The 14,845-nt window shown below is 45.1% G+C and overlaps 3 protein-coding genes across 3 annotated transcripts; 2 read left to right on the top strand and 1 right to left on the bottom strand.

The window, feature by feature from the left end:
* Positions 1–148: 148 nt before the first annotated feature.
* Positions 149–1,620, top strand: PtA15_4A391 (uncharacterized protein; the record flags this gene model as incomplete). The annotated part of the gene is made up of 2 exons (XM_053168270.1): positions 149–299; positions 377–1,620. 2 exons carry the CDS (start codon positions 149–151, stop codon positions 1,618–1,620), a joined length of 1,395 nt encoding a protein of 464 aa, XP_053019496.1.
* Positions 1,621–3,392: 1,772 nt separating this feature from the next.
* PtA15_4A390 (uncharacterized protein) lies at positions 3,393–4,904 on the top strand (the record flags this gene model as incomplete). Its single annotated transcript, XM_053168269.1, has 9 exons — positions 3,393–3,517; positions 3,645–3,729; positions 3,849–3,880; positions 3,969–4,026; positions 4,151–4,302; positions 4,375–4,471; positions 4,580–4,617; positions 4,688–4,745; positions 4,827–4,904. The coding sequence occupies 9 exons, from the start codon at positions 3,393–3,395 to the stop codon at positions 4,902–4,904; spliced, it is 723 nt and encodes a 240-aa protein (XP_053019495.1).
* Positions 4,905–12,942: 8,038 nt separating this feature from the next.
* PtA15_4A389 (uncharacterized protein) lies at positions 12,943–13,625 on the bottom strand (the record flags this gene model as incomplete). The annotated part of the gene is made up of 2 exons (XM_053168267.1): positions 12,943–13,366; positions 13,441–13,625. 2 exons carry the CDS (start codon positions 13,623–13,625, stop codon positions 12,943–12,945), a joined length of 609 nt encoding a protein of 202 aa, XP_053019494.1.
* Positions 13,626–14,845: the final 1,220 nt, after the last annotated feature.

Genomic DNA, 14,845 nt, shown 5'->3' with positions numbered 1-14,845 from the left:
GCCGGACTACACTGAGTACACGCCGGGGGTACAACCTCAGTTTGTCTCGCCCAGAACTACAACCTACACCTCAAGAAGTCCAATCTGGCACGTTCCCCTTCTGTCATCTCTAATTTGCTCTGAACCATTATCCCCAGGCGATCCCCAGATGACTAGCCAAGCCAAAGATAGCGATTCCCAAGAACTTGGACGGGGATTGCATGCAAGACGCGAAAGACCCAACCCGGACGAACCTGAACTCCAAAACCAAATCGAAACCTCAGAATCAAAATCGGAAAAACAGTCTTCTCTCGTTGCTGGTATGTTTCGAGATACTTCACTGCAGTCATTGGGAAATAGGTTTATTATCTGACTTGCGAATCGGTTATTTAATCAGCCCTCTTCATGCACGCCTTAAGACAAGTTATACCAACGCTTGAAACAGGTCGTCAAACGCATGAATGGCGAGAGAAAAAGGAGCTTCGCTGGGCCTGGGACCATCGAATAGAGCGAGAACTTTTACCCCGATTGCGTCGTCACCTCGTCGCAATATCAGATGCTCTAGAACCTTCTCGTTTGAAAGATTTACCTTTATCTGAAGACCCGTCCACGGAGATCGGTTGGATTGATATCATTACCAATGATGCATCCCAGCTGAAATCGAGCATTATTGTATCGTGGTCTCACTGGGAGAGATCCGAACCAACGCCTTTCTGGACCTCCGCCCAATCCCAGAATACTTGCCAGATCGAGATACCGAAAAGTGCGACTTATTGGCTGCGCCCATATCACTACCCAGAAATCCACTTAGGGGTTGATCGCATACGAAACGGCATAGCTGAGCTTTTTAAAGCAATCGCAGAGTCCTTACGAGGCACAGAATCTCCGTCTGTCGGAAGAAAGGAAAAGGCACTACGCGACGTGCTACAATCGATAAATTGGCTGATTGCGGACTTGGAAGATCCACGGCGAGTACTCCGAACTCAGTGGCAAATAAACGTACGAGAGATCGAAATCATGGAGCTGGCCGTGGTCAAATGCTTGCAGCCCACTGACTCGCACAAGAATACTAAGATAGAAGGAATCTGCGATAGAGATCATCTCCGGCTACATCGTTGGACTGCAAGGAAAGATATGAGCCACCTTGAGGTCGAACTCCTTCAAGATTTGACATCGCTCTTGAAGATCTGCCGAATCCTGTTGCACAAACTATCGAGCTCTACCAGCAGCGAACCCTTCATGACTTCCCAAATGAAGTTGAAACAGCTGAAAAAAATCCACACGGAAACAGAAGCAATGGAAAGCAAGCTCAGAAAATTGACAATTCTCGTCTTGAAACGCCGCTTGAGAGGATTGGTCAATCAGATCGACTGTTATTTCGAGGACTTCGTATTGATTGTTGATGAGATTCAGAAACACTTGAATACACTCGACCCTGGCGCTGACCCAACTCAGCTTCGAAAAGCTCGTGAATGGTGTCAAATGTGGACAGCTCAACATCAATTTGCTCTTCAGGTTTTCGTCCGGAAGGCTAATTCACTCTTCATCATAATGGGCGACAGTGATAGCGAAGAGGACGACTCGGATACGGATTCTCTTTCTTATTCTGAGTATTCTGGCCCATCTCGAACATTGAGATAAGCTGGCGAATAAAATTATGAACTAGCTGGAATGTAATCTTCTGAACTTTATGTAGAATTAAAAAGAGTCGCTTGTTTTTTGCAATGTCAATGCAAGATAACTGAGCTTTGATTCATCTGAGAATAAAGACGATAGAACTAGATAAATTGATTGGGATCCCAATGGAAATTGATAAACTTTTTCTCAAACACTTCATTGGTCAAAGCAGCCGAGTAATGGATGACTTCCCGTCGAGATCTACAGACCCTGCAGAACCAGATCTGCAGCCCCTGGGACAACATTTCCCTGCAAAAATTAAGGTTTTCTAGCTGCAGATCTGACTCTGCAGGGGGCTGCAGATTGACGGGAAGTCCTCCAATATCTCATTACAAATTAAGCACTTTTGATGCTTTGTAGCAGGGTCTGGTAGGACTATGTACTGGATCTTGCATTCATCCATTGGGCTGTTGATGAATTGAGATTTCCTGGGCTGACTCACCTGTGGTCAATACATTGTGCTGCATGAGTGCACTCATGGTATTGTAATTACAGGAAAGCTTGGACATTCAATCTGTGCACTCAAAATCATGGGATCCTAAAATTTCAGTCAAGGTTTTTATCACTTTATGCTTGGCAATAATAGGGGTGATGTTGCAAGGTTGGAGCTGGGTATGGCAGAAAACCAAGTGTTTACCAGTGCTGTGACTGGAAAGCCATAACTTGAGCCCGCTGAAAATCTTGAATTGTTCAAGCTTAAGGCTAAGCAGAATTACAATATGGATACCTATAGTATGCATCTGTCTGCTGTCTTATTGTGCCTAGGGATCCCTGATCCCTGGCTGGGTGCAATTTGAGTTATTGGACCAATATTCATGTATATTTTGATTTGTTTAAATGTTTTTTCCCTCTGTTTTCCTCTGTTTAATTTGTAAATCGGACATCTTGTTTTCTTGCCTTTTGAAAAGTATAGGGGAATCCCTTGATCTTTGATGCTGTGATTCTCTGTCTTTGTCTTGAATAATCTGGGATAAACACATTCACACTCCCGTGACCACTGCTCACAACAGTGAAACAGATACTATACAATACAGTATCTTCAGATACTTGTGCATTGGATCTGTTGAAAAATACAAAATTGAAAATACAAATGTATTGTATCTGCCTGAAGATACAATACCATAGTATTGTATCAATAAAGTATTGAAAATTGATTTTCTTGTTTTTGGCCACTGTGGACTGTATACAGAAAAACTATCAAAAAACATAAAAATACAGTATCTTGTATTGGGCTGTATTTGCAACAAGATACCAAAGTTTGGATTCATTTGTATAGTATTGGTCTTTGAACACAATACAAATAAATAGTATTGGGTGCAAAACAGATACAAATGCAGGCAGATACAGATATTACATGTATTGTATTTTTTTTGCCGTTGCTGCTCATACCACCATTACTCGACCAGTTTGGGCCATCGTCAAAACAGGGGACTTGAGAAAGTTGTGGAGACCATTGCTGGGAGTCACAGTTGAAGTATGTAAATATGAATATATCAAAACTGACAGGCCACATTTCAGCTCTCTCCCCGCTCTTCGCTACATCCATGGACACCGGACTCTATATTTCCTCGGTAACCAACCACCAACCATGTCCCTCAGGCCCTCGGCCCAGCTTTCATGAGGGACTTGTGACTAACAACTTCCTTTGAAAATTGTAATTTTCAAATCTCCCACCCAATTCGACATTCACCTTGATTCTATTTTCTACTGGCTGAAAGCTGCATTCAAAGACGAACATGTTGTATATTTTGTTTTTCGTTATTATCCTGATCGGCCTGCTACCAGCTTGTAGCCCCTATGACACATCTGATCCCAATGTCAAGTGCTCTCTACCCAGGGCGGGGCGAGCTGATTGTAACAAGTACGCCTTGCAGTTTTCCCTTCGCGATCGCTCTATCATGAATCCGACTACGGACTATCAAGCCATCCCGCGCTCACTGGCTTCGGACTACTTCATCTACAATTGCACATTGAATTAAATTTACAAGGGCATACCGGCAAATTATATACGAAGCCGATTTGACGCTTGACACATCGGAATATATCGTTGAAAGAATTTTTGGAAACTGCGCTGTCAGTCATCCAGTCATGTCTTCCCGCTAGTTTTCCATATTGTGTTCAACCCATGGGTTCAAACACTTGATACCAGCTCATCATGACAATATGATTCTTCCCCCATTCCTCCACTCAAGATCATGGTGGATAATCCCAATACTCATAAACTGTGGGTGATAAAATCTCTCTCAGAGTCCATTTTTGAAACAGCAAATTAGCCAAATATTAATTTCCAAAAAAACTTTCCTCCTCATTAGAACAAAGCAAACCATTGAAGATGGTTTCAATAAACTTCTGGGACATTGCAAAAATAATGTATGTTTTCTAACTTGATTTATTTTCTCTACATAGCGTGGATCAAGGATTGCTCCTTGTGCAACAATTCTCATGTGACTTATACTAAAATGGAATTCTTTCACTGATCTTAAATTACTATCAGTCTGGTTATTTTAATCTGACAGCTCCCAATGACAAAGTTGCACTGATCATCAGATCCCGACAGCCCCTTCCCACAGTTGAGATGGATGCCCCATTCAAAGTGCCAATATGTTATAGAACTTCAACAGTTTTACGACCAGATGATTGTAACACGTATGCTGGATCAGATGACTTAACCTTCATCATTCAGTATCACTGAATTTTTCCAATTTTTGAATTGAGTAGGGCCTATGACAGACTCCCCACAAATAACAAGGGAGTTTTTGTTGACAGTCAACAATCCCCAGTTGATGTTCAGGCTTCAACCTTCCAATCTTGCTCTGTAAGTTTGTGGCATTGATTTTACTATTGAGTTAAACTTGGGAATTCCACTTGCAATTGGTAAAACCTGAAATTCTAACTGTACTCTTCAATATTTTCTATATTTCAGGTGGCTGTATACTCATCAGATGGATCAGTAATGACAATGTCAGTATTTTTAATTTAGAAGAAATCTAATGATTTCTAATAAATTGCAATTTAATCTGGTAATTAACAGGACCAAACAAACTGTTACACCACTCTTTAAACAGCTCCTTCCAAAGTGTAGTAATACAGTGAGTGAGGATTCAATATTCTGTCAAATTGAATCATGTATGGAATTAACAGTGGTGGCTTGAATCAAAATTGCATTTAAGGCAGCTGGTATGATTTTACCAGGGGGTGTCCAAGGTAGAAATGGAAGATTTCAAATAATTATTCGCAGGCCGCTATAATTTTACAAATCATTGTTTCAAAAAAAAATCTTTTTAAATGTATGGCTAGCAAATTCTGCAGAATATGTCCCATATTTTTTAATTTAAAAACACATCCTGCAAAAAGGGGACTTACATTATGCAAGATTAAGCTTGAAAAAATAAAGGGTCGTGCTAAATGCACACCAAATTTTTACTAAATGCACGCCAAAAAGGCGTGCACAGGCGTGTACGCCATCTGTTCTTCATCTTGGCGTACAGGGAAGTTTACTCCCAGAAACCCAGCGCCCCCAGTCCTGTACGCCAAATCTGCGGGAGTCTGGGACCGGAGAAGCCAATTCCCCAAGAAACATGGCATATAGATACAAATCCAGCTTGCCGAGAGCTCTCGGCAAGCGGAGAGTGCGTTCCCCTTGCCTGGATCACATCACGGCACTGGTACATACCCGGTCAACGAGAGCTCTCGGCAAGCTGAAGTGTGACCAGCTCACCGTGAGTGTTTTGCCTGGAGAGCTGATCAAAGTCCAGCTTTCCGAGAGGTATTTATTCTCTCGGAGATCTGGTTGATTACCATCCCAAAGGCAGAAATGCCTACCTTCCGGCGAGCTGGTACAAATCCAGCTTGTCAAGAGGTATGCATTCCTCTCGGGGAACTGGTTGAATTCATCTCGCCGACAGAAATGTCTACCTGCCGGCGAGCTGGTGCAAATCCAGCTCGCCGAGAGGAATACATATCTCTTGGCAAGCTGGCCTTTGACCATCTCTCCGGGAGAAACATTCTTGGTGAGCTTGTTACAGCTGTGCAGCTCGCCGAGAGGTACATATTCCTCCCGGCGAGCCAGCACCAAGAGGTATACATATTTGGCGAGCTGGACATTGACCATATTGCCAGGAGGAAAACTCTTGGCAAGCTGGGCTTGCACCAGCTCGCCAAGAGAAAGATGGGGTGGAGTTGTGAAATGGCGTGGCCACTGTAAGGAGTTGGGATCTCCTTCACTGTTGAGATGGCTCGAGGAGGGCACAGAGACTCGATGTCTAGTTCACGGGTCTCTGAAATTGCAGATAGGCAAGGGGCTAGCCGGGAGAGATGGGAAAACAAGGATCTCTCTGTGAGTACAAATTTAATGGACCAGGAAGGGGCATGGCTGAGAGAGAGAAGAAGAAGGGAAGAATGGAAAGAAAGAGAATGAATTAACTTACCTAGCCGGGAGAGATGGGAAAACAAGGATCTCTACCGGCTAGGATGTGGAAGCAGGAGCTGAACTAAGTACACCGGGGCCTTTGGATCTCTTGTGAAACCTTGCTGTGCGCGAGGTCTTCACAGCCACACCATTTTATCCAGCGTGCAACAAATCCACACGCCCAAAGGGTAGGCGTACTGATGCTTTGTACGCCACATCTATTGGCATCCTCAGGCCGGTACACCAATTTTTCCCGGAAAATTGGTGTTCCGGGCCCCATACGCCATAAAAGTTGGCGTTCGCGGCCCGGCGCACAAAAAAATTGGCGTTATCGGGCCATTTACGCCAATTTATTGGCATACCCACCTATCCACGCCAAAAACCGTGAAAATTCAAGTGCCGCGCGTGCGCACAAAAGGCAAAGAGGGCCCGGTGATAAACCTAACCCAATCAGGAAGTTCGGTCAGTGACCACTTCTCCCAGACTATGCATATGCATATTGTCCCAGGCAGATGAATAGGCTTTGGCTGACATCTTTGCTCCCCCTTAGAGCATCCGCATTGGTGCAGGTGTAACTCGAGGAGTAAAAGATCTGCTTACTCCCGGATTAGCACTAATCCCGGCCAGCAACTGCATCGGTGCGGGATAAAAAGCTGTGTAAGTATGTGGTATGTACCTACAGCTTATTTAAACTGTGTTTGGTGCATACTTTTGGGTGGGAAGGAGTGTCTGCATGCAGCGCTTACTCCCAGGATTAGCAAGGAGTAACTTTACTCCCACTTACTCCAAATCGTACTCCCAGGAGGAGTTTAGTCCAATTGAATCGGACCCAATGTGGTTGCCGAGGAGGATTAGTTACGCTAATCCTCCCTTAATCCGCAACTGATGTGAATGCTCTTAGCCACGTCAGCAATTGACGCAGAGCCCCACCAGATCAAGCAGCACTATGAAAAAAACTCAAGAAACTGCTGTCAGTTGACATGCAAGAACCAGGTTCATACTTTGATCTTTAACCAAGTTCATCCAGGTTGATACTTTGGCCCTTCTTGGGATTTATCCAGGTTCATTCCTTCATCTACAGGTGTAGTGCATGCTCACATGAACAAGGTATGTTCACATGAAAGGGGTATTTACACATGAAAGGGGTATTTACACATGAAAGGGGTATTTACACATGAAAGGAATAACATCAAAAAGGTATGCACACATGAAAGGCATATGTGCACATGAAAGGGGAATGTCAAAAGGTGTTGTTACATATAAAAGGAGAATGTCCACATGATGAAAGGGGTATGTATGCAAAAAAGGGATAGGTGCACATGTAAGGGGTATTTACACATGAAAGGGATATGTACACATCAAAGGGGTATGGAAACATGAAAGGGTGATGTAAAAATGATGAAAGGGATATTTACACATGAAAGGGATATGTACACATGAAAGGGGTATTTACACATGAAAGGCAACTCAGTCTTGCATAAATTAGGCAATGCACAAAGATTGCAGGGTAGAAAGAATTTGGGATTCATGGGTATGATCCTTGTTCTAATTGACTAGAGGCTAAGGCGGCTGTGCCGCTGTAATATTAAGGGTTCAAACTGTAAAAACCCCACCAGCATATGCACAAAAATTGCTGTAAAATTTAAACCATCAAACTGGTTGAATATGCAGGTGTGTGAATAGCTTCAAACATTGTGAAACCATATTGAGACCTCAACTTGATGCTAGGGATGGGCCCTGGTACCCGTTGGCGGGTACTAGGCACCCATTGGCGGGTACCTGCTGACGTGTCCTAGTACCCGCCAGCGGGTGCCGGGTGCGGGTGCGGGTATCTGGTTTTGCCAAAAAAAAAGAGGCAGGTACCCACCCGGGTACCTGCCCGTTTCTGCCACTGGGCGGGGGAACCAATTGGGGCCCCGTGGTTGTCGCGCAACGACCAAGTATATGCATTTTTCCTGTGACATATATGTACATATCCTGTGAAACCACAATTGGGACCGGGTCCTGGCCCCACCAACCAATATACTCAGTACCCTCCTCAGCACAAATCCAATACGGTCATGGCGCCCAAAAGCAAGAAGCGCCACAAATCGTCTCCACAAACCTCCGACCCCAGTAGCTCTCCTAATTCTAAAAGAGTCGCTAGAAGAAAGAAACCGACTGTGTCCGATCTCACTGAACATTCAGACCAAGAACAGCGACGGACATACCGTGATAGCACGACTCCCGCAAATACTCAAGTGTCAACGACTCATCAAATTTCTGATGATCAAGAGCTCAGTTTGTACCTCGCAAGCTCCACCTCTAATCTTTATTGCTAAACAAGTGAAGAACTGACAAATTTTTTCATTTTCCAGATCGGGCACGTAAATTGCACAGCAATTCAAACAGTTCAGCCTATGCGTACTACAACCCGCCCATTCTTTCTGACCAACTCAACAAACACGGGCGCAGGACGATTGCATTCTTGTGTAAGAGGTGGGTAGTTTCTTTTCTCGAATTCTTTCCAATTACTTCCACTCATCACTTCTCATGTCGTAAACGGCAGCTGTGGCTCAAAAATCCACCGCCCTACATACAATACGTCTCCGACTAACCTCTCGAAGCATGTTGCTGGTTGCCTCAAGAAGCAACAAGCAGTGAATGATACTGTCAAACTTGCCGCGCTTGGTGTATCTGGAACCAGTGATATAGATCCGCGAGAGGTAAGTCAATCCAATCGCTTCTTTTTCATCTCACTCAATACAGACTGAATGTTTATTGAATAGGTCCCCCAGCTCTTTGCAATCTGGTGGGCTGAAACTGCTCGACCTTTCATAGCTCTTGGCGAGGGCGCACATTGAAACATTCTGCATCCGATTGTCCTGAAAAATTTGCCTACACAAAAGACGGTGTCCCATGACATATTCAGGCTTTATACATTGGTACAGGAGTCTCTCATAGAATCATTCAAAGTTCGTTCTTTTTTTCTTTTTTATGTTGCTGATTTTTACTAATTTTTATATTTTTACTTGTTGCTAGAGTCATCAAGGCGCCATGTACTTAGGCCTTGATGCCTTGCAGTCCCCTAATGGGTTTGATATCCTAGGAACGGTAATATATTGCTTGGTTCAACAAGAAAATGGGGACTTTGAATTGGAGTCAATGCCTCTTGACTTTGTTAGGTTAAAAGACAGACACACAGGTGCCTATTTGGCCGACACCGTCCGGATAATTGTTGAAAAATTTGGTTTAAAAAACAAGGTAAGCATGTCAGAGTTACTATCTTCAGCTATTACTTGGATCTATTACTTGGATTAATTGCTTTTTTTCTTGCAGATCTGTGGTATAGTCACCGATAACGCCACAAATAATCAAACAATGGTGAATGAAATCAAGAAGTTCAAGTGGGCTCGATTCCACGGCGAGACCGAATGGGTTTGATGTTTTGCGCATATCTTGAATTTGATCGTTCAAGTCATTTTGCACCCTTTTGGAAGCCACAAGAAGAAAAACAGTGGGCAGGACAACTTTGACAAGAGCATGGACTTGGATGAATCCGACCAAGATGATGAAGAGGACACAGAACACCAGATTGAGTTGTATGTATGTTCTTCTCTTTTCGCAGGTGAACTCTGCTGATTTTTTGCTAACCATACACAGTTACAACAAAGGTACCCATGTGAACAATGAAGACTCCAATGAAGACTTATCCAATGATCCAATCAACTCTGGGTGTATTACGAATCCCATCAATGATCAAGAACTCAAACTGAAAACTGGCGACATCAATGATTTGAGCGACAAAGACGATGATGATGTATACACTTCCCAATCATGCAAGGAGAGCTTGGCGAAGGTATTCCGTTATTTCCTGTTTTCAAAATTCCAGAAAATTACTGATATGTATCGCTAGTTCCGAGCAATTTCGCGGAAGCTGAACAAGTCGCCAAACTCCAAGGCGCTCTATGTGGAGATCTGTCAAGAGAAGGAATGTTTGACGCCACACAATGTCGAGCGGGACGTCAGGACCAGGTGGAACTCTACTCTGGTGCAACTCTCCAGTATCCAGCGATGCTCGGCGGCGATGTGAGTATTTATTTTCCCACTCAATCCAAACATACTAACATTTTGGTATGCAGTCTTGAGTGGCAGAAGGATAAGCGACACGGAACTGATTGAGCTTATCACATCAACCAAATTGATCTCAACTTGGCACGCAACCTCGTCAACATACTAGAACCCTTCTATGAAATAACCCTTATGGTCTCAACTCGCGGCGGGGCGCAAATATCACAAGTGGTTGTCTTCATCGACCAAATCACCAGTCACTTATCGAGCATCATTTCTGATCAGCGTGATGTATACCCCGCGGCCTTGAGGAATGCTTGCCGTGCAGGCCTTCGTCTGACAAACAAATACTATACCCTTAAGGATTGCTCGCTGCTGTACCGGGTTGCTATGAGTAAGTTTTATTATAAATTAACCTTTGACATAAAAACTGATAAACACAACTTACTTTGTAATTCCCAAGTTCTGCACCCATCTTTTAAAGATGAATATTTCAAACTGGCAAAGTGGGAACCCGAGTGGATTTCTGAGGCCGTGCGACTTGCCAGAGATATGTGGGAAAGTCAGTACAAACCTCTAACTCAGCCACCTCCGACTAGACCCAATCCCCGCCCAAAGGTGAGTGAAACCAAAGCAACTTTCTTTTTTTTTTCAATCTTACTGTTATTCTAGCCTGCTAATATCTTGCTAATATCTGCACGCCAGCCTCAGACAGGTGTTCTTGCCCGGCTGAGTGGTGCTTCTGAAGCACGCACAGGCACTGCATTGAGCGATCCACTCACTATGTGGCTTGCTGGAGGGTTAACTTTGGATGATGAAGGGCAGCCGGTGAACCCTCTAAAGTGGTGGATTGCCCAAGGGCGTGTGGGAAATAATCATGGAGGCCTGCTCCAGATGGCACTGGATGTCCTCAGTTGTCCAGGTATGTTTTTTTCTCTATCTTATATTTTTGAAACAACCATCTGACAACTTGTGTATGAAACAGCAACTACGGTGGACATCGAGCGATCATTCAACTTCGGTCGGGATTATGTTTTGGTGAGGCGTCACCGCCTCAGTGACTCCTCTCTCACTCGAGGAATGGCAGTTTCTTTCTACTCAAAAAACGGTAAGATACAAACTGGCATGTTGCGTACATGGAAGATGGAACAGAGGAGAAAAGAGATACAAAAAGGCAAGGGAAAAGGTAAGAAGAATGAGGAGATTGTTGAGGTAGATAGCCCTTAAATTAGTTAGTAATAAATACTCAGGAGCAGTTTCTTGCGAGCAAAAAGGATAAAACAACGGGTACCCGCCGCCTGAACCCGGGTACCTGCAAAACAGTACCCGGGTACCTGCTTTGACCCGCTTTAGCGGGTGCGGGTGCGGGTGCGGGTATCTAACTTGGGTTATAATTTAGGGTAGTACCCGCACCCGTGGCGGGTACCCGGGTACAAAGGCCCATCAGTACTTGATGCAAGCATGTAGTGTTTTTCTAATTTCAGGATGAACCTGAGCTGAATCAAGCAAGAGGTGTCTTGATCAGAAATTGTATGGTGTCATCAAATAGGATGTTGTGCTTTGTTACTCAAAACGGTAGGGTCAACATACTTTTGGTGAGTGTGCTGGATTCTTTTGTCTGGCCAAGCGGTACACCAAATAATCCTGGCACATGAGAGCTGCGTACAAAGAATGGCTCCAGGCAGATCTGGAAGGCTGCTTCTCCCTCAACCAACAGGAGTGCCATGATGATATTTCCGCCAAGATGGATGTCTTCCCGAGTGCTGTTATTATGCACATGCTTTGGATGAGGCCAAAATTTCATTCACACAGTGAGAAAAAGGAACAAAAGGAATACAAGAATCTAAATAAATCTAACAATGTGGTCATTTGGTTGTATATACAGAGGGAGAGAGAGAGCTTAGAGTAATTGCCGTTCACAGACAGGTCAAGCAATTTGTTGAAGCTCTGAGCCTGTAAGTAATGAGAGCAGGCCCCACAGGATCCCCCCCAACCAGCAAGGTGCCAGCGCTGCCTAGATTGCTGGCTAGACGGTGTGAAGATTAGGTTGCAGAGAAAATTATAAATCAGAGCCTGAAGTTACATCTAATTGGGCCTTATCGGCACAGCCACCGCCTCATGTAGCCATACAACATGCAACTGACCATCCTATGGTCTGCTTCCGGTTTTTCAAGACGCGCTGGGCGTCTAGCCAAGCAACATGTTCTCCTTGCGCTTTAACATGATAAGAAACAAAGCCTTATGAAAAGCTAAGGAGGAAATTGAATCATATCAGGAAAGGAGTTGTTTCATTTACTCCAACACACCAGGTCTTTTTTTAGAAATGAAAACTCTCACCCTTTGAGCAAAATAACCTGACAGCCGCGACTAACGATGGTGCCGGGTGCGCCAACCAGGAGACTCGTGTTTGAACACATTGGGACCAATGCTTTCGGGCTATGACGGGCATGAGGCAAAGCAACTGACTTCAGAGATTGTTATTAACACTTGTTCTTGTGCTTCTCAGTGTGTCGTGGTTGATCGCTGTGAAAGAAAGCAACACATCTCGAGTACTGCATAACCTCATCTAACGAAGCCATGTAGCAACACTCACCCTGTTCGAAAACTGCCTGACTATCAAAGGTGACAAATGGCAGTCAGTAACTCTTGAGATCTGCTCGAACTTGCCAAAGTTGGTCACCTTGATGATCAAGGCTCCGGAGCCAACCTCGACGTCCCCACCAAGAGTGTTCTTGATCACATCGGCATAAATGTCAGCGCCTTCGCCGGCAAGGGTGATCGTGACGGATCGAGGAGATTGAGGAGGAGCTGGAGAGGTGGTTGTGCTCTTATTCCGGAACGGGTCTTCGAGCTTGATTCTGGTCAGCGAGGCGAGTTTGCCATTGGTGAGCTGAGAAGAGGAGCCCTGGTGGAGCGGATCTGCTGGGGGGCTGGCGGTGAGCCGGGTCAAATGATCTGGCCCTGCTGTTATCGAGCTCTTCGCGGACAACAGTGGGGTTTAGGATCCTGTGGGGGTGGCTGACGGAGGATTGGGTGGAGGAGTGGGGCAGGTTGCGTGGCTTGAGGCCGGTGGACTGGGGGGAAGGGGAGCGAGAGCACTGCTTGCCAGCCGGCCGCTCCCGGGTGCCCAGTTTCTCCTCCGTCGAGATCAGCTTTTGGGGGAGGCTCTGCTCTGCCAGCTTACTTGGGCGGGTTTTCCTTGTGGTTGGCGGCACGGGTGAAGTAGACGACCTTGGCCAGCGACCCGCCAATCTGGGGAGAGATGACAGAGGTCAGTTATCCCGCTCTGGTTCATGATGAAGACTCCCAATCCTATGTTCACTTACATGTATGGGAAATGGGGCATTGGGTTGGTGCTGAAGAAAACGGAGAATCGGGGCGTCTTTGGGGAAGGGCAGGGGAACCGTTTGATGTCCTGGGGTGATGGGTCTTCTTGGTTGTGCTGGGAGGAGGAGGAGGAGCAGATTGTCATGTTTTCTGGTCGGGTTGGCCGGGTTGTTGTGGATGACATTCTGGACAAGCTGGTCGGAGGACGAGAATATGTACCTTACCGTACCGCAAATGAGCGGAAAATTTTTACATGTCCAGATGACCATTGGTGGTAACAGATCGTACAGGGCCGTAGTGTTGGGGTTTCTAGCTGGTTTTATGTGAATCAAAGCTGATTAGGGTCACAAAAGCGCCTTGGAAACTTATCCTGCAGAGAAGGTTACGCGAGTGTCCGTTTGACGTGGAAGGCAACAGTTGAGATGGCCTGTGGCACCTGTGCAGAGGGCTTAGATAGAGTTTGGCATAGTTTCCAGGAGGACCAGCTAGTACTACGCGAGCTTGCTGATGAGGTGGAAGGCGTCCGAGGCAGTTTGGGATGAAGGCGCTTTGCCACGGCCAGGGTTATTTGGTGTGGCATAGCGGGCAGAAGCAAATCAGGCCTGAGGAGGTGGTGGGGGAAAGTCAAGGTTGAGGGCAATGGAAAGCTTAAAAGGCGGATATCTTGGAGGTGTCGTTGTTTCCCCAGGCAATTGGAGATGCTGCACTTCCAGCTATCCGTTGTCCTCAACCCCTGAGGGGCAAAGAGTGGGCCCCCCACGGGTCTGCAGCCTTTGCTGCGGGCCGGGGGCCTTCATGTCCATCACTTTTGACCATGCACTTGACACGGGCTAGGTGTTGAGCCTGGGAGCACGGCTTTGCCACTGTTGGAAGGCTGGGTTGAGAACTTGCTTGTGTCTTTTTTATGTTGGGGAAACCCAGCATTTTTTTTTTTTTGAGATTTTGTTAATGGGGAAATCCATGATTTTTTTTTCTTCATTTTGTGTAACTTTAAGGGGAAACCCTTGATCTTGATTTTTTTAATTTTGGAAAAACTGTGTCTTTAATAAACTTGGATACTTCAAGAAGAAGTTCTGATTCTCCAAGTAAAAGTCTTTAGCCATGAAGTGATTGGCTCTACCCGTTGGAGAAATAAGAAGGGAATGTTTGAGCAGCAGTCGCAGACCTGGAGGAAGTACCTCTGTGAGTAGGAGATACATGCGGGGCAGGTCAATGGCATAGTTGTTTAGTCCTTGGATTCCCATGGCCATTAACAACAACAGTGGGCCGTTACAGTTAACCGTAACTGTAAAGTATTGTAAAGTATTGAAAAATAAGTTAAAATACAGAAAATTAAGATTATCGAGTGTATAAAATAAGTTAACTATAACACCTGCGGGTGCAAAAATACGCAAAAATATCCTA

The sequence above is a fragment of the Puccinia triticina genome, chromosome 4A (genome assembly GCF_026914185.1).
Source record: "Puccinia triticina chromosome 4A, complete sequence".
NCBI classification, from domain to species: Eukaryota; Fungi; Basidiomycota; class Pucciniomycetes; order Pucciniales; family Pucciniaceae; genus Puccinia; species Puccinia triticina.
This window is presented reverse-complemented; position numbering and strand designations above follow the sequence as displayed.